This window comes from Cicer arietinum, chromosome 3, assembly GCF_000331145.2.
Source record: "Cicer arietinum cultivar CDC Frontier isolate Library 1 chromosome 3, Cicar.CDCFrontier_v2.0, whole genome shotgun sequence".
Lineage (NCBI taxonomy): Eukaryota > Viridiplantae > Streptophyta > Magnoliopsida > Fabales > Fabaceae > Cicer > Cicer arietinum.
This window is the reverse complement of record NC_021162.2, coordinates 51,188,399-51,210,683: the sequence shown is the minus strand read 5'-3', so window position 1 is coordinate 51,210,683 and position 22,285 is coordinate 51,188,399. Positions and strand designations below refer to the sequence as shown.

General features: G+C 30.0%; 1 protein-coding gene across 6 annotated transcripts; it reads left to right on the top strand.

Moving 5' to 3' along the window:
- The first annotated feature begins 3,468 nt into the window (after positions 1–3,468).
- LOC101508527 (phosphatidylinositol/phosphatidylcholine transfer protein SFH9) lies at positions 3,469–14,760 on the top strand. 6 transcript variants are annotated; one of them, XR_190399.4, is made up of 16 exons: positions 3,470–3,805; positions 4,579–4,623; positions 4,741–5,041; positions 5,550–5,649; positions 5,898–6,164; positions 6,255–6,332; positions 7,118–7,219; positions 7,299–7,348; positions 7,443–7,542; positions 7,641–7,745; positions 7,849–7,941; positions 11,060–11,144; positions 12,963–13,342; positions 13,440–13,514; positions 14,205–14,380; positions 14,481–14,760. XR_190399.4 is itself a non-coding variant. In XM_027330430.2 (16 exons), exons 3-16 carry the CDS (start codon positions 4,617–4,619, stop codon positions 14,256–14,258), a joined length of 1,797 nt encoding a protein of 598 aa, XP_027186231.1. In that variant the 5' UTR covers positions 3,470–3,805; positions 4,078–4,136; positions 4,579–4,616; the 3' UTR covers positions 14,259–14,760. The 6 variants fall into 6 exon arrangements, 5 of the variants coding, with proteins under 5 accessions (XP_027186232.1, XP_027186231.1, XP_004514272.1 ...); XM_027330430.2 differs by adding an exon at positions 4,078–4,136 and having other exon boundaries at positions 14,205–14,760; XM_004514215.4 differs by having other exon boundaries at positions 13,071–13,342; positions 14,205–14,760.
- Positions 14,761–22,285: the final 7,525 nt, after the last annotated feature.

The window sequence follows — 22,285 nt, the reverse complement described above, 5'->3', positions numbered from 1 at the left end:
TATTTATGGTCTAAAAACATGAAATAATCTTATAAATTACTTAAAAAATGAATTAATAAAAATGGTCATAAAAGAGATTTGTCAATTATAAACGATTTTAATGATATTTTTCGTAGGCACTTCACATCATCATACTACACTTGTTATTGTTTCAATAGAGAATAATAAGATAAGAGTTGATTTGTTTATTCAAAAGAATCGGATAATTTTTTTTTTTTTTTATATGTTATTTGGTACAAACTTTACCACAAGAACAAAATAAGTTAACAAAATTGAAATTGCAAGATGTTTAAATTATGATAATTTATATTGTTAGATATTTTGCTAATTAAAATTAAAATTGGAAGATATTTTTCTACATTAAAATTATTAAAATCTTATTTGTGATCTATTATATTAAATAATAGATTAAATATAGTATGACTTTGATTTTTATTGAAAACATTCTATTAAAGAACCTTTATTATAAAAAACTCATTAGTGATTTTACAACAAAAAATATAAGGATAATGATATCCAAACAATTACAAGAGCACAAACTTATAGGTTAGGCCAAGGCACAAAAAATCTCAAGACTCTTGTTAACATTACTTCAAGAGTGTGTTTGGATGAAATGATAGAAGATTTTAAGTAATTTAAAATTTTAAGCAATTCAAATGACTCAATAGCATTCATTTCATTTATAATTTTTTGTTGTTTAGATAAATGAATTATTCATTTAAAGTTTTATCAATTTTATGAATTTCATAAGTTTTGGGGTGAAAATAAAATAAAATATTGAGCCAAAAATGAAATTTTTGATAGGTTGAAGGACTATTTTGAAAATTTATAGAAATTAATTTGCAAAATTTGAACAAATTTATCGACCAACTTGCAAAATTTAAAAAAAATATATTTTAATAATTTTTTTGTATATAATATAATTTGTAAATTTAATTTAGTGGTCCTCTCGAGTTTTTAGTCGAACAACCACATAGTACACCTATTTAACCAATGAGAACAATAAAAGATTCTATATATTATAAGACTTTTCAAACTAATTATGTTGAACCTGTTTGTTTTAGATTTTAAAAAAGTAATTTTGACTTTATATTTCTAAATATAATTTTTATGAAAATTTACTTAAAAATAATAAAAGATATTTTGGATTCATTTGTTATCAATTAAAAAAAATAATTTTGACATTCCATAACTTAGATATTAATTATTAGAGATTCTTATATAATAAAAATCATATTTGTTTAAAAAATATATCTCTCAAAAATTAATTTTACGAAGAATTTCTCAAAATAACTTTTTATTTTAATCATTTTTATAATATTTCACTATCCAAAAAAAGTTACAACAAATAGATGAAATATTTAAAATAATATTTTAAAATAACCTATTTATACCAAATTTTTTATTTAAACCTTTGCATTTAAAATTCGTTAAAAAAAATATTGTAACAAAAAAGAATACTATAAAAATATTTTTTAGAAAAAGCAAAAGAAACATGCCCATTCACACGTCCAGAACATAAGTCACATTTTTTTTTAAAACAAGAATATAATTTATTAAAAAGAATATGTTTAAAATAATGGTATCTCCTTTTTCTTTATAGAAATTAATTTGCAAAACTTGAGCAAATTTATCGACCAACTTGCAAAATTTAAAAAAATTATAAAAACAAATATGCAAAAATTTTGACTGCAAATATGTAAATTTATTGTCTAACTTGCAAAATTTAAAAAAAAAAATATATTTTAGTAAATTTTTTGTATACAATAATTTGTATATTTAATTTAGTGGTCCTCTCGAGTTTTTAGTGGAACAACCACATAGTACACCTATTTAACCATTGAGAACAATAAAAGTTTCTATATATTATAAGACTTTTCAAACTATTTATGCCGAACCCGTTTGTTTTAGATTTTAAAAAAGTAATTTTGACTTTATATTTCTAAATATAATTTTTATGAAAATTTACTTTAAAATAATAGAAGATATTTTGGATTCATTTGTTATTAATTAAAAAAAAATTTAACATTCCATAACTTAAATATTAATTATTAGAGATTCTTATATAATAAAAATCATATATGTTTAAAAAAGGTATCTCTCAAAAAATAATTTTACGAAGAATTTCTCAAAATAACTTTTTATTTTAATTATTTTTATAATATTTCACTATCCAAAAAAAGTTACAACATATAAATAAAATGTTTAAAATAACATTTTAAAATAATCTATTTATACCATTTTTTTTATTTAAACCTTTACATTTAAAATTCGTTTTAAAAAAATATTGTAACAAAAAAGAATACTATAAAAATCTTTTTTTAGAAAAAGCAAAAGAAACATGCCCATTCACACGTATAGAACGATAAGTCACATTTTTTTTTTAAACAAGAATATAATTTATTAAAAAAAAATAAGTTTAAAATAATGGTTTCTCCTTTTTCTTTATAAAAATAATAACGATAGTTTGACTTAATTGTAGTTTTGATATCTCTATTTTCACCGATTTATAGAGTTAATTTTTTCATTTTAAAAGTTAATAATTTTGGTCCCTTCATACAAGTTTTGAATTAAAAATGACGTGATATATTTTAAATTGACATATAATTTTGTAAGGTTATCGAAGTCTAAATAATAAAAATTTCAACTCATTAGCAAAGCGACATAACTCTCGTTGAATTAATATCACAAGTTACCATCTTAAATATAAAGATGGAAAAAGTCAATAATTTTTATATTTTTTCTAAATGTTGTTAATTGTTATTGAATAACTTTTAAATGTTAATCCATAACTGATTTGATTTACTTTATAATTTGCCTTTAGGTTAGGTGAATGTTGTCCAGACCTATGTTTAAAAGTAACATACAACTTTAAAGAAATTGATGGTACATTTTGAAATTGTTCTTTTGTATTTTATGGATAAGACAATGAATTACAAAAATAAAAAAAAATATATATTTCAAAATCCAATTCACTCGACCATTTTTATGAGGTAAATCATATTAATAATTAATCTTACTAATTTGTTTATTGAATCATTATATAATTGAGAAGTTTATTATATCCTAATTTGAAATCAGATATTACCTATATTTAAAAAAAAATCATCATTTCAAATGTAAAAATAAACATAAGATATTAATTTATACTTAAAAAAATATTTTCAATCACTTTCAAATAAATTTTAAATATTGATTTGCGGCGTTTGTAATTTACAAATTTGCGTTAGTTAAGTAAATTTGAATAATTCATTAAAGAAAATATTAAACAATTGATGAGAGAAATTTAGATATGAAGAGATACATGAATATTTGGTGTAGATGTTCCAATTTACATATTACTATTTTCTGTCCAAAAAAGAAATAATTATTTTTGTTATTATTATTATTATTATTATTATTATTATTATTATTATTATTATTATTATTATTATATTGTTGTTGTTGTACGACTGTTCCCACGCTTTTTAGCATAGAATGAGGCATACTGGATCCCAGCCTCCACCTCCCGTTAAGAAACGTCTGTAGCTTAAGTGCCAGAAAGTCACCAACCAACGAACCAAACAGCCGCCGTTAGCTCTTACCTCAACCGGCCGTTGCACGCCACTGCTACTAACGCTTTTGATAGCTACCTTCCTCTTTCTCTCTCTCTCTCTCTAGTTCCTTCTTTATTCTCTCTCTCCGTGTCTCTGTCTGCGACATCGTACGGAATTCGATACTCCGAGGGAGTGGGACGAGCCATTTGGATCTCAGAAACCGATACACATTTTTCAATTTCGCCCCTCTTTGTATCTCTTCCCCTCAGGTATATATAAAAGCGACGTCGTTTTGCTTCGGGATTACGGAATGCAATACTGCTTTATGCGATCATTCGTCAATCGATGGTTTTATTGATTGATCTACGATTTTCGGTTATGCTTCACTTTTTTAGATTAATTATCTGGAACTTTCATTTTAATTCAGCTCAATTGTGGTTTTTTTTATTCCAATTTTCATTTTTTGTATTGTATTGTATGTGGATCGTTTCAATCTCGATTAATTTTGTGTTTCTCGATTGGTTTTGATTTTTTTTTCAAGGTGTTCAACATTCGAACGAGATTTGAATTTTCATTGTTTGTTCTAGATCGTCGCATCAGGTTAATTTTAATGATTGATCTATAGTTTTGGGTTTTTGTTCATTTGGGAATTTGATCCAGTTGAATAGTGGTGTATACTTGTGTTACACTGTGAAATTCTTTAACTGCAAGTATTATTAACTGTGGAACGTTCTAGTTTTTTTCTCTAGAGTCTGCATTTGTCCTTCAGCGATTTAATCCAGCTGAATATCAGGGAATATAATGTTGGTTTGATGGCTGAGGTGGGGAATTAAGGAGTGGAGTGATAAGGAGATCGCATGTGCAATCCCCTCCCTCAGTAAAATATTAACAATGCTAATTACTAATATTGGCCTTTGCAAAGAAACATCCAGCTGAATTTGTTGTTGTGTTGTATTTGAATTAATTGTAATTTGGTAAATGTTATGTTTTTCTATGGAGTATATTTCATCAATAAATGTAGTTATTGCTTTCTCTTGTGCAGAGGTAATTTAGGTGGGAATTGTTTGCTTCTCGAATAGAATGCCAGGTACAACACCTAAGTCTTATTTGATATTAAGATGTTGATTTGGTTGTACATATCTTTGGGATTTGGGATTATTGTTTTTGGGATTATTGTTTTGGTAGCTGATAGCTGTGGTTTTAGGAGAAGGATTGTTAGCACAAGAAGATGAGAGGAGTAGAAATTTGGAGCCTGAAACCTCTGAGGATGAGTGGCGGAAGTCTCGAGCAAGATCTCTTAGGAGAAAAGCATTGACAGCTTCAACAAGACTTACTTATAGTCTCAAGAGGCGTAATAAGCGTGTAGCGGATTATCAATTTGATTCAATTTTCATAGAAGATGTACGTGATGCCAAAGAGGAAGAAGCCGTGAATTCATTTCGGATGGCACTACTTACAAGAGATCTGCTTCCAGATTCCCATGATAATTATCACACAATGCTGAGGTAATGAGTCAGTGTTTGACTGAAGTTAACTTCACTGCTGAGTATGCAGTTTCTCTTTTGATAGCTCAATTTTATCACTTCAAATGAATGGTAATATTATCGGTTCAAATTATCACACAATTTTATGTTGTTAGGATTTAATTGATTCATATGTCATATGTAGTATGTACAATTTTTATGTTATGTTAATCAAGGAAAATTAATCACGCAAAGGTGCAACTTGAAGAAATGTTTCTGGAAAGACATCATAGTTTCTGCCTCTTTTATATGATTGTGCTTTTAATTTGGAGTATTCCTCCTCTTTTAAATAGGATTGGATCACAAGTTTAATTTAATAACAGATTATTTGTCTTGATTGCCGTCCTTTGGTATTTTACAACTTTTTATATATTTTTTTGATAAGTCGATGAGAATTGACAAATATTATTTTTCTATGTAAGTTTTTATGCAAAAATAAAATCTTTACCCATGCAGTATATTACAAGCTGCTGGTGTTTTAATGCTTCAGGTTTCTGAAGGCCAGAAAGTTTGACATTGATAAAACGGTCCAGATGTGGGCAGACATGCTCCATTGGAGAAAGGAGTATGGAACAGATTCTATTTTACAGGTAAATTTTGTTAGTAGTTCGTTTTCCTTTTACTTAATAGGGAAACTACTCTTTACTAATATGTGCACAAAGATTGAAAGAGCTTATCTGAGTTTTCAACTCAAACAGCCACCCAAAACATGTAGTTCTAGTGAGGAATAATCCTGTCAAGTATTCCTGCAAAAGATTTTCCCAATATTATATGTTAAGTCGGGAATTATTTTAAATTTTTTATCTGAAGAAACCTTAAAACAATGAATAATATGTAGGATTTCATATATGAGGAGTATGAAGAGGTTCAGCGTTATTATCCTCATGGTTTACATGGTGTGGACAAAGAGGGACGACCAGTTTATATTGAGAGACTTGGCAAAGTTGAACCCAGCAAGTTGATGAATGTCACCACAATAGATCGATTTTTAAGATATCATGTTCAGGGATTTGAGAAAATGTTTAAAGAGAAATTCCCAGCATGTTCTATTGCAGCAAAGCGGCACATAGATAAAACAACAACAATAATTGATGTTCATGGCGTGGTAAATTCTATGCTTACAACAACATTTCAGAATAGCCTAAATAACATTTTGTGGAAATCAAAGTTTATTGTTACTTTGTATATTTTGCAGAATTGGGTGAGCTTTAGCAAAGTGGCAAATGATCTTGTCATGCGCATGCAAAAGATTGATGGTGATAACTACCCTGAGGTAACTAAATGTTGTAGGATATTGAATTTAAATTGGTAATAAAATAACAGTAGTGTTCTTTAAAGTGGCAATCTCTCAATAATTCAATTCTGAGACCTTTTATGAAGTTCTTAAAAAAAGAAAGAAAAGCATGCAAGATGTTTCCATTCATGATAGCCAAAAATATGAAATTTAGTACAAATTAGGTTTGTATTTCTTTTGTCACTATACCATTCACACTGTCATGCATAGGTTCATGGGTGGCTCTCTCATATCTATGAGGTAGCCATGGTCACCCCAAAAAAAGAAAATAGTTTAGACTAGATATATAAATAAGTTATTTTAGCCCTAAAAAGATATATTATAGAACACTAAAACAAACTTTGGCTAAAGAGCGGGTCTCAAGTCACAGCATGACCCCTTAATTTGAAAAGTTCCATGATCTAAAACTAGTGTTGCAATTCTGTTTAAGCTTTGTATTAATAAATTGAGTTTAGCTGCTGGTTTTGTTAAAATAGAGTTTGTTATCTGTTTATAATTGTTATTTGTATATACTCCTATCATATGTAGTGCTATTTTTTTTAATGAAGTTCATTTCACTTATAAAAAATTAATAAAAAACTCGGCTAGCTCCGCCACTGCATATGTTGACATGGGTGCATGCGTGTATGTGCACTCTAATACATGTCGAAAAGGAACCTGAATTAGGGATACAAATCTTACAATGTACTGTACCCTTACTGCAAAACGAAGTTGCCTTTGGTAATGTGGGTATACAACTTTTGAATGTGCTCTTCTTTTTCCAGACATTAAACCAGATGTTCATTGTTAATGCTGGTAGTGGGTTCAAGCTACTATGGAATACAGCAAAAGGATTTCTTGATCCAAGGACCACAGCAAAAATAAATGTATATAATATCTTTCTTTATGTGTTTTGACTTTAGCAAGGAATGATAAGAGTCTAAATGTTTCATTTTGGATTTACAGGTTTTGGGCAACAAGTACCAGAGCAGATTGTTAGAGGTTATAGACTCATGGTTTGTGTTGTTTTGTACTGTCTCAGACTCTCAGCTAATAAACTGCTTCTATGTCTGTAATAATGAATGTTTACGAGCATTTTCTTTTGAACAGCCAACTTCCTGATTTTCTGGGTGGAAGTTGTTCATGCCCAAATGATGGAGGCTGTCTTAGATCTAACAAGGGACCTTGGAATGATCCTGACATTTTGAAAGTATGGCATCATTAGAATCATTGCTCCTCCATTTGTTTGAACACTATCAAGAATTACTGCTCAATTCTACAGCTAATACTCCCTTGTGCTATTTACAGTTGTTAAATACGAGAGAAGCAACAAAGCCAACGAAATTTGGAAGTTCTTCTGTTGCTGATAGATTAGATGCCGAGTCATATGCTAGAATGGTCACTCATAAATTGGTTAAGTTTGAGTGCAGTATTCTTCTTTTTTGCTCAATTCATGAGTCACATTCATGCTGTTTTTGTATGATATGAAGCTTTACTCATGGCGTTTTCTTCACAGGTTACAAGCACTGAAATATCTGAACCTGGATCAGCATCAGAAGCAACATTAATTCCTTCAACCTTTATGCAATCAGATCCTTCTAATGCGAAAGTGAGTTGTCTTTCTATTTTCTCTATTTAGGGTTTTATCTTTCTCATACATGTAAAATTTATATGGTTCAGGTATAGAGAGAAGAAAAGGAATACTAAGAATTATAAAATTGGAGAAATGCTAGCAAAAAACTCTTTCCAAACACTCTTATTTGGAGAAATTTATGTGGGTCTCATTCTCTATTTGGCCGGACATACTTCCAAACATGCAGGACCCACATGAATTTCTCCCATTAATAAATAATGTGTTAGATAGCATTTTTCATTTAATCATTTATATTATAGTGTTAGTGGTATGCTGGATCTTATTATAGAAGACACAGTACTAATCGTATTATACCAATATTAGACTATTAATCCTCGTTATATAATTATGATATATAAAGAAATATGAAAATCAATCCTCAGATATTTTGTTAAAGAAATATTAGAAATATGTGAGGGTAAGCTGGCATTTGTTAAATATTTTATGATAAAGTAACAATGTGAGATGTTTCTCTAGACATCCCAACCATACATCTCAATGAGGGGTCTGAAACACGGACATAAACACGAACACCCAATACAACATTGACAGAAGCAGTGTCTGAAATATAGGACATTTGGATTGAAGAGGTTCCCCCTGTCTGTCTAAATTGTACTTGGTGGATTTGGGCCCTGTTGGGTTTAAAATTTTTTTTTTCCCAATATATGAGGTATTATTAAAAAAAGAGACACGATACAAAAGACTAAACGTTATAGGGATACATAGACTTGATCCTAAATGGACGCTATAAGGAGGCCTAGCCCCTAGTTGTGTTGGCTCTATGTCTGGATTTCAGTGCTTTTATTAAAAACAGACTCAGAAAAATTACTCCCTCCGTGCTAATAAACACTATCTGCAATTTTTGATGCACCTTGAAGAACTTCTTGGTTCTTGCTATCCAACCCAGCAGGCCAATGCTTATTAAATCAAGGTAACTCCACCTTCATGTCCCAATTTTCTTTGCTCCATGCATGTCTGTATAGCGTCAGAGATGGCTTCTACCTTCCTAGTTTGTTGTCCTCTTTTTTTCCCTAGAAGGCCCCGTTTTGTGCGAGAACGAAGTATTATTCTCATCGTCTTCTATCTCAATACATATTTCTTCATCCACTGCACAAGCATTTCCACCGCTTTGGTTGGAGTGATTTATAGGAGCTGTGATTGACTAGTTCTTTTAGCTAGCTTATAGTTTATTTAATTAGCTTGTAAGTTTGCTTGATCAAAATAGAATTTGTACTCGTGCTTAATAAGCGCTTATACAGAATGTACTTATTATATAACTACATATGTAGAAGTTGTTTCAACAATCAAAGAGAAAATGAGAGTAAACTCTACATAAACTCTATGTAAGTTGTTTTCATAAGCTATCTTGTGGAGCTTATAAAAATAAGTTGAAAACAGTTTATAAACATAACATAAGCAATTTCTATAAGCACACAAGTGTGTGTGTGTGTACAAGTCCATATAAGCTCTTCCAAACACTTCCTTGTTTGGTAAACAATATATTTTTACTAGCTTTTTTCATATGCTACCTGAAGTAGTGTTTGTTTTTATAAACTATTTTTTTCCACTTTTGCCCTCGTTATTTTGATAAATTTCCTACCTTATCCCCTCTTGATCTAGGGAATACCCTCTCCTTCAAAAACACATTTCTCTAAAAGCCAACATTGGCCCCGTGCTTCCATCTGTCACTCTTGCATCTTATACTGGCACAGGTTACCCTTTTAAAAATTACATTATTTATTTTAACTATTACCAAATTTACACTATCAATATTTATTTTTTTTAATAAAGTATTTGTTCTTTTGAAAAAGTATGATGGTTTAAAATTGACTAAAAAGTCTAAAACTACAATTACCTAAAAATGTAATTTTGTCTACAAAACAAAATAGAAAAATCATATAAACAGTTCCATTTTTGTCTTTTACATTGGCCTGTTAAAAACTAATTTTTACTAACACTTCTAATTCAAGATGTTATCTTCACAGCTTAGAGCAAAAAATTAGCATATTATTCATTATCTTACCCTTAATTGCTAAGACCATTGACTGCAGTGATATCCTTTTTCATATTTGAGTGAAAGCAGTGAAGACCAAAGACAGTACTAGTTCAAATTAAAAGGAAATCTGTTACTAATATAGTAGTGGTATATATATAATCTAATATATGCACACTCCATCACCACCAGCTCATGGTTGCATTAATTCCTTCATATTACACACCCGAATTATGGTTGCAGATATTGAAACTATAGGCTGAACTCAGGTATATGTTTTAGGGAATGGAAGGGGACTGTTGACTCTTTTATAAACATACATGCTTGGTCACTGGTTTTTAGTTTGAGGAATACTAGTTATGTTTTGGTTTATAATTATATAATTTATACTTTTAGTCCATCTACTATAGTTGATATGCGATTTTGGTCCCCAAATAGTTTTTAGTGGATTTAGGCCCTAAACTTTTCAATGATCACAATTAAGTCCCTCCATTACTTCCATTAATTTGAACTCTCAAATAAGTAGAAGGATTGGATTTGCTTGATAAAAAAATTGAGGGACCAAAATCATACAGGCTCGAAATTAGAGGGATCAGAAGTGTAAGTAAAAACAATCTTTAAATAACAAAAAAACATTTTTCCTTTCTCTTGGAACACTGATGTTCACATCTTATAGTTGTCTTGATTTTCTCTAAATAAAGTAGATTGTTAGTGAAACACTTCTTGGTTTCCACACCAGCTAAAATCTTTCATTTGGCTCCTGAAAATATTGGCCCGGATACTTTTGCTGCTGAATTAAACATTTGAGTTTCTAATTTCAAATCGGCAATGAATGTGTGACCTTCTTGGATCCCACACCAACAAATACTAACAAATATTTTGGTGGCAATTACCATAGATGCCAAATTTAAAACTTAAGGATATAATTAAACTCAATGAAAAGAAGAAAAAAGTTTTGGAATATAATTGGAAGTATAACCTTTAATATAAATAGATAATAAAAAGGCAAATTTCAGTAATTTGTCTATTTATCTTTCTTTATAATATTTATGTTATTTTATAATAACTGCAACTCATGTATGATATGGAACAATATTGCAGAAAAGGATAAGAGACCGTGCACCTATCTGCAACCTAGTTGAGCCAGGCAATGATGCCAATGAAGTTGGTGATGTTGATTTACCAAGTATGTCATCCAAAAGCATGTCCTTTTTTAATTAGGGACTGATTTGTGTTATTGTAGGGTTTATTATGTTTTAAGTCCCCAATATATGGTAAACTTTGGTTTTAGTTCCTAAACTTTAAAAAGTAATTTTTTTTGTCCTCCATTTCTTGAAATGTGCTATTCATGGTCTTTGTTGTGAACTTTGTCTTGTTAACCGGTGATGTTTCAAATGGAGTAACACCTCAGATCTGCACAGATAGTCAAATAATCCTTCTTGGCTGCAGATTTGTTGAGAAACGCCTGCACCTCACTAGGCCAAGTCATTTCCCAATAAACCCTATCAAAATTGAAACCCTAGTCTTTCTCATTTGTTCTACTTCCTCATCGATCTAACAGAATCCTAATGCTGATACTCCTTATTCCTCAGAGTTTGCATGGGCGCATTAGTATTAGAACTACCACTGTGAACCCCCATAGGATCAATATTCTCAAAGAAACAAATAATAACAATGCTATCAGCCAAATCCCTCATAACCTCAAGCTCATACACTTTGCAATCAAACAGAGACTTTCCAATCGAAACTTGATTAAGTGAAGTTGACACCTGGTCTAGCCTTGTAATTTTCCATCGAACCTTCTCTATTACGAGCAATCTCATCACCGATGCCGTTGAGAGTGTTTATCGGCCTCACGATCAACAAAAACTCTCCAATTTCGTTGTCTATTCGGAGGAACTCTTCGAGATTGCTGGTGATGCTGAAAGGTGGGTCTTAATCCCAACATTCTTCTTGGCCTGTTTCAACAACTCTGTGACCTCAACTTTCTTTATTGTTTTGAGTTTCTTCGCAATGAGTTCCACTCTGTACTTCAATGCGGTGCTCTTCGACAATGCCGTGACGAGGTTGAGCGCCATCTGGCGACCCATGGTTGGAAAAAGGATGCTGATGACTTCGATTTGAGAACCTGCTCCATCAAATGTCATGGTGCAATGTAGTTCCTGCCAGCTGTTTTTGGATCCATCATGATCGTTGTGGGCGTAATGTCATTTCTGTCCTTCTGGGGATGGAAGGTGTGAGAACCGAGAACTAGCGTCCTATCCCAACATTAGATAACAATGCGGAAGTACACTTCCTAATTCCCACCTTAGATTTGATCAGGTTATGTTAGATTGACGAGGAGGAAGAACAACAGATGGAGAAGACTGGAGTTTCATTTTCAATTTGGTAAGTGGGGAAGGCTTGGTGAGGTGGAGGTGTTTTAAACACATCAGCAGTCAACAAATATTATATGCCCAAGTTTCAGGTCACTTTTGACACTACAGCAGTTAATGAGACAGAGTTCACAAACAACAAATAGCACATTTCAGGAAATTGAGGACAAAAAGATACTTTATAAACATATTTAACCCTTTATTGTATCTATTGGTGTTTATTAGATGATGTGCGTGTTATATGCTCTACATCCAACATAGATCATTTGTGGTTTACATGACTTGAGTCTGGAGAAAATGAAAGAAGGAATTTGATGTAGTTTAAATTTTTTTAGAAAATTATTTCACTTGGTCCAGGCTTAACCAAGTCATGTGACACCTGATCTTAAGGCTATCCATGTTTTCAGAACAGAATGAATATTTATGGATTTATAATTATTTCTGTGCCAGAGACTTTTCTTAGGAAGATCAGTTTTAATGCTCTGGAGTGTAATATTATTTGATGCTCAAGGGATGTATCTGACAAATTTATTAACTGTTTGAGCCACAATTACTTGTTCCCTTTTATAGCCAGGAGAATTCTATACCTGCATTAACTATACTTTTAAAAAATGGTGCATCTGATATAGGTGATACAAGAAACAATCATTCAAGAAAACAACCAAAGAAGCTAATTTCCTATATTACTTGTACATTGGATCAAATCATAGTCAAAGTGTTAGCTTGTATATATATAGTATTTGCAGCATTGGGGAATTTTTTTGTGGTGCGCTCTGCCAACCAACCAGGAGGCCATCAGACAATCCAGTTAGTGGAGTCCAATTCTCAGGAAAAAATAATCACTTCGGCAATAAAGGAGCCAATTTGGCAGAGGTTGCGGGATTTGGAGGCAGTAGTGACCGAGATGACTAATAAACCTAGAACAATTCCTCCTGAGAAAGAGGATATTCTTCGAGAGTCGTTGAGTCGCATAAAATCAATAGAATATGACTTGCAAAAGACAAGGAAGGTAGTGCCAGTCACCTGTGATAAAATTGATCCCTTTGAAGGACATATTGTTTAAAGAATTCACATTACTGTTGATTGAGTTTGCTTCTTCATTTCAGGCACTGCTTGCAACTGCTTCTAGGCAAGTTGAGCTTGCTGAGTCACTGGAAAACTTAAAGGAGAATAAATTTGATGTAAGTTGCTATTGCTCCTCATTTTCTGTTTGAGAACTCAATGTATAAACTTTGTTAATCAAAATAGACTGTCTTATAATGTTGCTATGTTTTACATATCTTTCTCTTCATCTAATGCAGAACATACAATTTAACTTGGAAGATATATTAAAATTTTGTCCTTAGCTAAATGAGAAAACTCTCATATTTGAATTGTGCACATTTCTGCAAGGCTGGTTACATTTCTATGTTTTACTTGATTTTTTTTAAATACGTTTCCAGATGGAATGTATGTTCTATCTCATATCATCTGGTATTCAGGGCTGACCCATAGCCCGTGCAGGCTGAGCCACCACACAAGGTCCCAAAATATTAGTTATATATAGTCAACGTTTACAAATTATTATATGTCTTGCAATGGTTCAGTGGCAAAATGCAATTTTTTCATGCACGTGGTCCTGAGATCGATTTTCAAAAGTTTCATTTTTCTCATAATTTTAGTTTTTTTTTAGTTTTTAGTGCTTTTTATTAGAGGCCCAATTTTTAAGATTAGAACAGACCCCCAAATTGCTTAAGACGGCTATGCTGGTATTGCTTAATATATCTTTAGATGATATACAGCCTTAAATAAATTTGTAATACTTTTTCCTACCAGAACTCCAATTATTTGTTTGTACACATACTGATAATGATAACTTTCTAAAAATACAGGGGACAAACTCATGTTGGGGTAAAAATAGTAAATACTATGCCTCTGGAAGATGAATAATACCTCTTTACAGCTTCAGTCTGAAAAGATTGCCAGTATACTGTTTTTGATACTCTTCGGCTGAATTACTACCGGATCTAAACTTCTCTTGACTTATATAAAGGATTTACTCTCATAGGTGACTTTACTTCTTCTGTGCATATCGACGCAATTTTGTACTCTCGAACACACACACCCTGGAAGAAATGGAAGTATATTGTAATGCCCATTCTTTTCAGGTTTGAGGAATGGAATATGGGAAATAGACACCCCCAATCTATTCAAGGCAGCAAGAAGTTTTTATGAGGGCCCTGAACTTTGAGTTCTTCCTTTTCAATATGTGGTATTATTGTGTCAACCACATTATTATCTTACTACATTTTCTGTACAGAGTACATAGCTACAAAAAATATTACTCAAATTCAGATGTATTTATTTATTTTAATACCAATAGCATTTACGCATAAAAGGAAACTTTTTCAGTGATACATACGTAATAGATATGAGTGTTTTACTTTACCTTGGACTTGTTGAATATATCTTTCTGTTGGCTAGTGTTTCTTTTCTCCTAAGGGATTGCTAATTTGCTATTACCACTCCTGTTATTGCTAATACATCACGAAGATATGTTTTAATTTCTTACATACACGAGCTTCTGAAAGTTTACTTTGAGATTGTTTATAACTCTCCAGAAGTCCAGAAGTTAACATCTGAAACTTATAAAACGTGTTCTAGCTTCAGTGTGTCACTTCTAATTTTTGTTATTTAAAAAAAAAAGAATCACTTATTGTTTAAAATTGAAATAAAGTAATGTCAAGATAACAAAATACATTTGCAATTTGCAATGTTAGCATTGCTGATAATTGTGAAAATAAATTTTGAAGGTGAAGATTGAACCATTGATGTGTCTTATTAGTCCACTCTCAAACTCTCTCAACTCAGCAACAAAAAAAACAATACATAGGTACTTTATTTGTACATAAAATAAAATAAAGTGAATGTTCTTCCAACCCTTTAATTTTTTGGCTTTTTATCGGATTTGAATTTTTGGTAGTGTAAAATATACTATCAAATCTTAACTTTCGATAGTATATTTAGGAGTAGGGAAACGAAGTCAGAGAGTGGAAAAGCATTCATCGTAAAATAATTACAAAATAAAGTAAACAACTGATGGTCATTGTGGGATAGTACAAGTGATAGCATATAGAAGAGAGGTTCAATTTCGATGAATGTTGATCTAGCCTCCATTTTTTTTTGGCTTTATACCAAATTTTAATTTTCGATATTGTAAAATACGCTACTAAATCCTAGATTCCGATGGTGTATTTAGGGGCAAGAAAGCAAAAATGGAGAGAGGGAACATTCACCTTCAGCTGAAGCACATGAGACGATGGAGGTAGGAACTCATGCATATAATTGTGTGCAGCAGATTATTGATCATACAAATGATGTATCTATTATAATATATTAAAATAGACTCCTAAATCATTCATTTGACACCTAGTCATATTTTATGCCACATAACTCTATTTGTATCACCTCATTTATTTGCTTAGTTGTCATAACTATAATCTCTTCTATTTATATTCTTCATATACTACACAATTTCATTTCATCAAAAAAAAAAAAAATTCAACAATAAAACAACATTAATAATAACTCATAATGTAATAAATGTTTCTTTATTATCTATTTATTATTTATTAAATATAAATTTATTTTGTAATCATTTTCAATGTAAGTCCAAATATCTTTTCTATTGTTCTTGGTTGAACCAAGATTCAAGAAGACACATACCGATGTAAATCATCCCGATGGTGCAAAAAATTATCTCACCTCTAAGAGGTACCTGAAGATGTACAACAACACTTATGAACCTCAACGGCAGACCGCCAGAATGTTGAAGAAGGATTCTAATAGTGACATCATGTAGAGGCTAGAGAAAAATACTCACAACTTGAACAGGCAGAGTAAACAATACTTGTATGCTATTATTGAAATTTACGCTAACTTACTCTCCAATTTGAGTATAACAAAATTGCTTTTGTGGTGTTTGATGAAATGCAACCGATGTTTATATTTTTATGTTATCTTTCATTTACAATATCAATAAAAAAAAATCTAAATTATTTAATTTATGTCGATTCTAATTATTGATGCTTCGTCCAATAAATTGTACGTTTTGCCTCATTTTAGTCACTTCTTATTGATCATTTGCTCTTTTTTTTTTTTAAAAAAAACCATAAGATCTTGATAGTTCCTAATTTTCATCATTCATAGTAAATCTATTGTTATATTGCATATTTTTTTAGCACGATAAATCAACTCAACAATGGTTGAAATTTACACAATTCTTGGAAAATTAAAGTTCTCACATTAATTAAGGAACAATAATAACAACACATTTGTCTACAAGATAATTTGAAATCTCTAATCCATGTTTTTAACTTTACATTTTCTAAATTAAATTTCAATATTTCATTTTGCGCTATAATTGAATCATGAGTGACATTATATTTGTTGTTTTTGACTCATATAACTCAACAAAAAAGACCCGACATAATAGATATATGAGTTGGCGATGAACAGATTTATAAATTGTTATTCCATTCTAATAAGTCAAGCTTACGAGAAAACAATTATTTCCTCAATCTCATTTTAAATACCTTATTTTCCATTTCTTTTTGTCTCAAATTATTTGTCACTTTACAATATCAATACAACATTAATTACTTTTTTCCACTAATACTTTTATTTATTATATTTCAACTCATCAAATTATTTCCCTAATTGCAATTAATAAAAAAAAATTAAGTAAATGAAACATTTTATCATTAAAATCAAATCAACTAATAATTTTTTAATGAATTGTACACACTTCAAATGAGATATTTAAAATGAGAAGAAGAAGTATTTATCTTGAAGAGTGATGTTGTTTTTCACACTAATACGATAAAAACAAAGTATCTATCGGATTCCAAAATTATTCTATTCTAAATGCACATATTTTCATAATTGAATTTAATTAATGTCTTTTTTAACTTGCACTTATGTTATACACTTGTTTTAGTTCAAACTTTTTTCTTTAAAAAAGTCTATTACCGTAGAAAAAAAAAAGTAATTACTACTATCAATTGAAATCATTCAATTATTTTTTAATTTCTTTAGTTGTCTTGTGAATTTTATATATACTAATGTCACATAATTTTTTTTTCTTCAAATTATTCTTTTGTGACGTGACTAATATTTTATTGTCAATTTTCTTCCCTATAATTCATACATTTAATTAACTATTATTATTTTGAGATAATATTTACAAATAAAATTGTAAATACAATTATTGTGTTTGATTTAATATATACGTCATTGCATTTATGCTACTATGATATAAGATTTATTTAATAAGAATGTTAGTTTACAAAACAAAATGAAAAATGAGACTTATAAATAACTAAACTCTAAAGGAGACTTATAAATTATATTATCATATAATTTCTAGTGATTACTAATTTTGTTGGCAAATATATTTCCTTAGCAACTATGTTTACGAGGTCATACATATTTTGTTCTATTTACTTAGCACTGAGAATTTAATTTAGGAATTTAAAATTTAATAAAATAGACCACCTTAACCTAACATTATTAAAGTAAGAATCAACTTAAAAATTTTAAAACATAGAAAACAAAAATGAAGCTTAAATAAAAATTATGGATCAAATATATAATTAATTCATTTATTTATTTACTTTTCTCATCTACACTTTTTTAACAAATGCTCCAGCTACATTTTTAGTTGGCAATCACCAATCGGTGGCATTATTCAAAAATTAAATTCAGGTTTTCACAAAACAATTTAGCAAAGCAAAATCCTTATTATAGATACCTTTATCACGTGCATGTACTATAGCTAATAATAAAGTGAAACTGTTTTATTATTTAGCTAAATACATAAAAGTATGGTGATATGTGATTATCACTTCCAACTTCCTTTGTGTGTCTATTTTGCAGTCTAGAATATGGGTTGTTTTTTACATGATAAAAAGGTAAAAAAAAGTAACAGTAACAAAATGAAAAAAAAAATAGAAGCATACAAATTATGAAATCAATAATATAAACTAATAATATTGAAGATAAAGTAAAGTGTATCTCTCAAAATCAAAGTTAGAGATTCTAAACTATTCACTCTCATCTTCAATAAAATATAAACACAATATTTTATTTTCAAAAGAGTGTAGAATATGGTATAATAATATGTATTTAGAATTAATATTTTTAAAATAAAAATAAATGTTTTTATTCATTTGATGCGTTGCAATAGGACCAATATTGTACGGTGGTCCCTCTCTTATGCAACACTTGATGTTTATACCGTAATACATCTATTGATTGTCCCATAAAGAAAAATCATAAATGGCAATTTCTTATTGGATGGAAGAAATTTTTCATGATATTCAATTTATCATATAGTTGATTTTGATATTTTTGGGAAAGAAAGAAAAAATAAATGCAAAAGATATGTGGTTCGAGAAGTAAGTGTAATGTTCCAAACCAATAGAAAATAAGATATATCGATTTCATAGGATAAAGTCTTTTAATTATTCTTGTTGACATCACATATAAATAGTACCCATATAGGCCATAATCCAACATCATCAATAACCATTAATCTCTTCATTTGTTTAACTTAGTTGCAAAAATGGCTTCTTCAACAATGGCTCTCTCTTCTTCATCACTAGTTGGAAAAGCAATCAAGCTTTCCCCTTCTAGTACTATGTGATGTTCATTCTCTCCTACTTTCACTTTATATACATTACTATTGTGTCGTAACTATTTTTGGAGGACTTTAATTTTTCTTCGATTCACACACTAATATTCTCAAAATTTCAACTAATACTAAATCATAATCATCCGTAGAATCATTTTTCAAAAGAAAATCTTTTACATTTAGTTATTCGAATATTAATATTGATGGATTATATTTATTTCACATAAACAAATTATGTAAGAGACACTATACAAGTGGATTGATTTGAATATGTCTTTAACAATTTTATAATAGTGACATTACTTATAAAATAATATTAATAATTCTTGTAACTATTACTTTAGTTAATAGAAATTTTCAAAACTAAAGTTAATAAAATTTATCTAAGATCAACAATATTTTAACTAAAATTAAAGGAATTAATATTGTTGTTAGATTTAAAAGAGACCATCTTAGAGTTCACATTAATGCTCAATAAATTTTCAAAATTCCTTGACATTAGTTAACTATTTTGGTTGATAAGTCCATGATATGACATAATAGCTCATGCATGTCTAATGCTCAATATATTTATTTATAGATGAGTTTTTGGAACGGTATAATGGGTCAGTTTGATTTGATTTTCTAGAAAAAATAAATTCAAATTAATGAAATTTGTATGAATTGGTTTGGTTCGACTTTACTTGTTTTTATGACTTGATTTAAACTAAACTAAAATGATGATATACGGGTTGATTCGGTTTGGATGATTGAATTTCAAAAAAGCAAAACTATAAAATTTTCAATTTTTTTCCATAATAATAATAATAAAAAAAAAAAAATTATACATGTGCTGCCACTTTAATTTGGTTCACTAAAACAGAATTTTGAGTAACTACAAACTCATAATTTAATCCTTTAAAAGACTCAAACAAAATATGCAGTAACATTACATAATTTGGTCCCTTAAAATAGAATTTGAAATAACATAGTGCAATAACAACCCAGATTAAAATATAAAAACAGACAAGAGAAATGTCAAATCAAAATAGTAATATTTTTTTATGATATATATATATATATATATATATATATATATATATATATATATATGCTGTTAAAAATAAAGATCAATGAGTAATTGAACCAAGAGTTTTCTTGGTTTTGTACGAAACACGCATAATGATTGAAACTGAAAACGCAGATTGTTTAGTCTGCAAAATGGAGAATGATCAGTTGCAAAACGAAAAACGTTCTTTGTTTTTTGACTAACAGGAATTAAAGCCTTGCAATTCTAAAATGAATACACAATTGTTAACTTAGTTCATAGATAAATTCCTACATCTGGGGGCTGAATGCAATTTGAATTATCACTAATTATAAGATGAAAATGATTACAATGTTTATGCACTTATGCTGCTAGTTTTTCACAGTTTTTGCAAAATTGCAGCTTTGCATTCTATTTCTAAGTTCTTCTTTTCCAGCCTTACTTGTTTTGACTTATATACATATTGTTTATAATTTGGGAGTAACAAACTAAAGTAGTTACAACTAACTAACTGAAACTAACTACCCAAAACAGATTTTATCTCAAAGGCTTCTTAATTGAGTACCACTTTTAACAATTCTCTTGGTACAAAATGAAAAGCTTCAACTTGTGATTTTTCAAATCAGATCTTCTTATCCTTGATCTTAGTTCCTGGACTTGATTTGTAGCATATCCAAGCAGTGTTTGAATTTGCTAAGTGTGACAGGTTTTGTAAACATGTCTGTAGGATTTTTACTTGTATGCACCTTTGCCACATGTATCTCACCTCTTTGAATGACATCTCTAATGAAATGAAGTTTGATGTCTATATGCTTGGTTCTTTCATGATACATTTAATTTTTACTCAATTGAATGACACTTTGGTTGTCACGATGTATGTAAACAGATTCTTGCTTGACTCCAAGTTCTGTGATAAATCCTTTTAGCCAAATTCCTTTTTTCACTACTTCAGCAAGAGCAACATATTTTGCTTCTGTTGTTGATAATGCAACTATGTGTTGAAGATTAGATTTTCAACTAACTGTGTTGTTAAACATTGTGAACACATATCCCGTAAGAGATCTTCTTCTATCTAAATCTTCAGTAAAATTAGAGTCTACAAATCCTTGAACTGGTTTTGATGGTTTTGAATTTTGTTGTTTTTCAAACACATGCTTTGAGTTCCCTTTTTGTACCTTAGAATCCATTTAACAGCTTGCCAATGACTCATTCATGGGTTTCCAATAAACCTGTTCGTGACACTTACATCATGAGAAATATCTGGCCTTGAGCAAACCATAGCACACATGATACTCCATACGGCACTTGCATATGGTATATTCTTCATGTTTTCTGCTTCCAGGTTTGTGTTTGGTGACATGGTTGAAGAAAGCTTGAAGTGAGCTGCTAGTGGAGAGTTGATTGCCTTTGATTCACTCATATTGAATCTATTTAGAACTTTTCTAATGTAGCTCTCTTGAGAAATTATTAGTTTTCCTTGTTCTCTAATTCTGATGATTTCCATTCATAGGATTCTCTTGGCTGACCCCAAGTCCTTGTTTATAGTACACACAACTATTAGTATTTCATCCACATATACCTGCAAGTAAATGTTTGTGGATGATGATACTTGTTTATAGTACACACATCTATCAAAATTACTTCTAGCAAAACTTTGACTAAACATGAATGAATCAAACCTCAAATATCACTGTCTTGGTGATTGCTTTAGCCCATAGAGTGATCTCTTTATCAAGAAGACTCAATCCTCCTTTCGTTGAGTCCTAAATCTATCTGGTTGTTTCATTAAGATTGTTTAATTCAGATCACCATGGAGAAATGCTATTTTGACATCCATCTGCTCCAATTCCATGTCAAAGTGTGCTACCATGGCTAGAATTATCCTTATAGATGCATGCTTGACTACAAGAAAAAACATTTCATTGTAGTCTACATCTTCCCTTTGAGTGAATCTTTTTGCTACTAGCTGTGGGAATAAGATGAGGTAGTACTTATCTCCTAGATACCGGGTTCGAATCCCACGGAAGACAAAAACTCACTATTTCCAAGGTGGAAAAGGGGGAGCGAGAATGTCGTGATTAATATTGCCGATAATGGTAAGGATTGAGATGTTACAAAAAAGGAGACAAAGCAACACTAAGGATAAAGTTACACAATAGTGTAGCGTAGTACTTATGTATTTGAGAGTATTACTTTTGATGTAAATGTACGGGTTTTGTATGCATATATCCCTTTTTTTATTTTTAATTCCT

Bases quoted from the DNA above. Each gene is read 5' to 3' on its own strand.
- LOC101508527 (XM_004514214.4), top strand. The intron at 6,333-7,117 runs GTAACTAAATGT...TTCTTTTTCCAG, and splicing joins ATGGTGATAACTACCCTGAG to ACATTAAACCAGATGTTCAT. The intron at 7,349-7,442 runs GTTTGTGTTGTT...TCTTTTGAACAG, and splicing joins TTAGAGGTTATAGACTCATG to CCAACTTCCTGATTTTCTGG.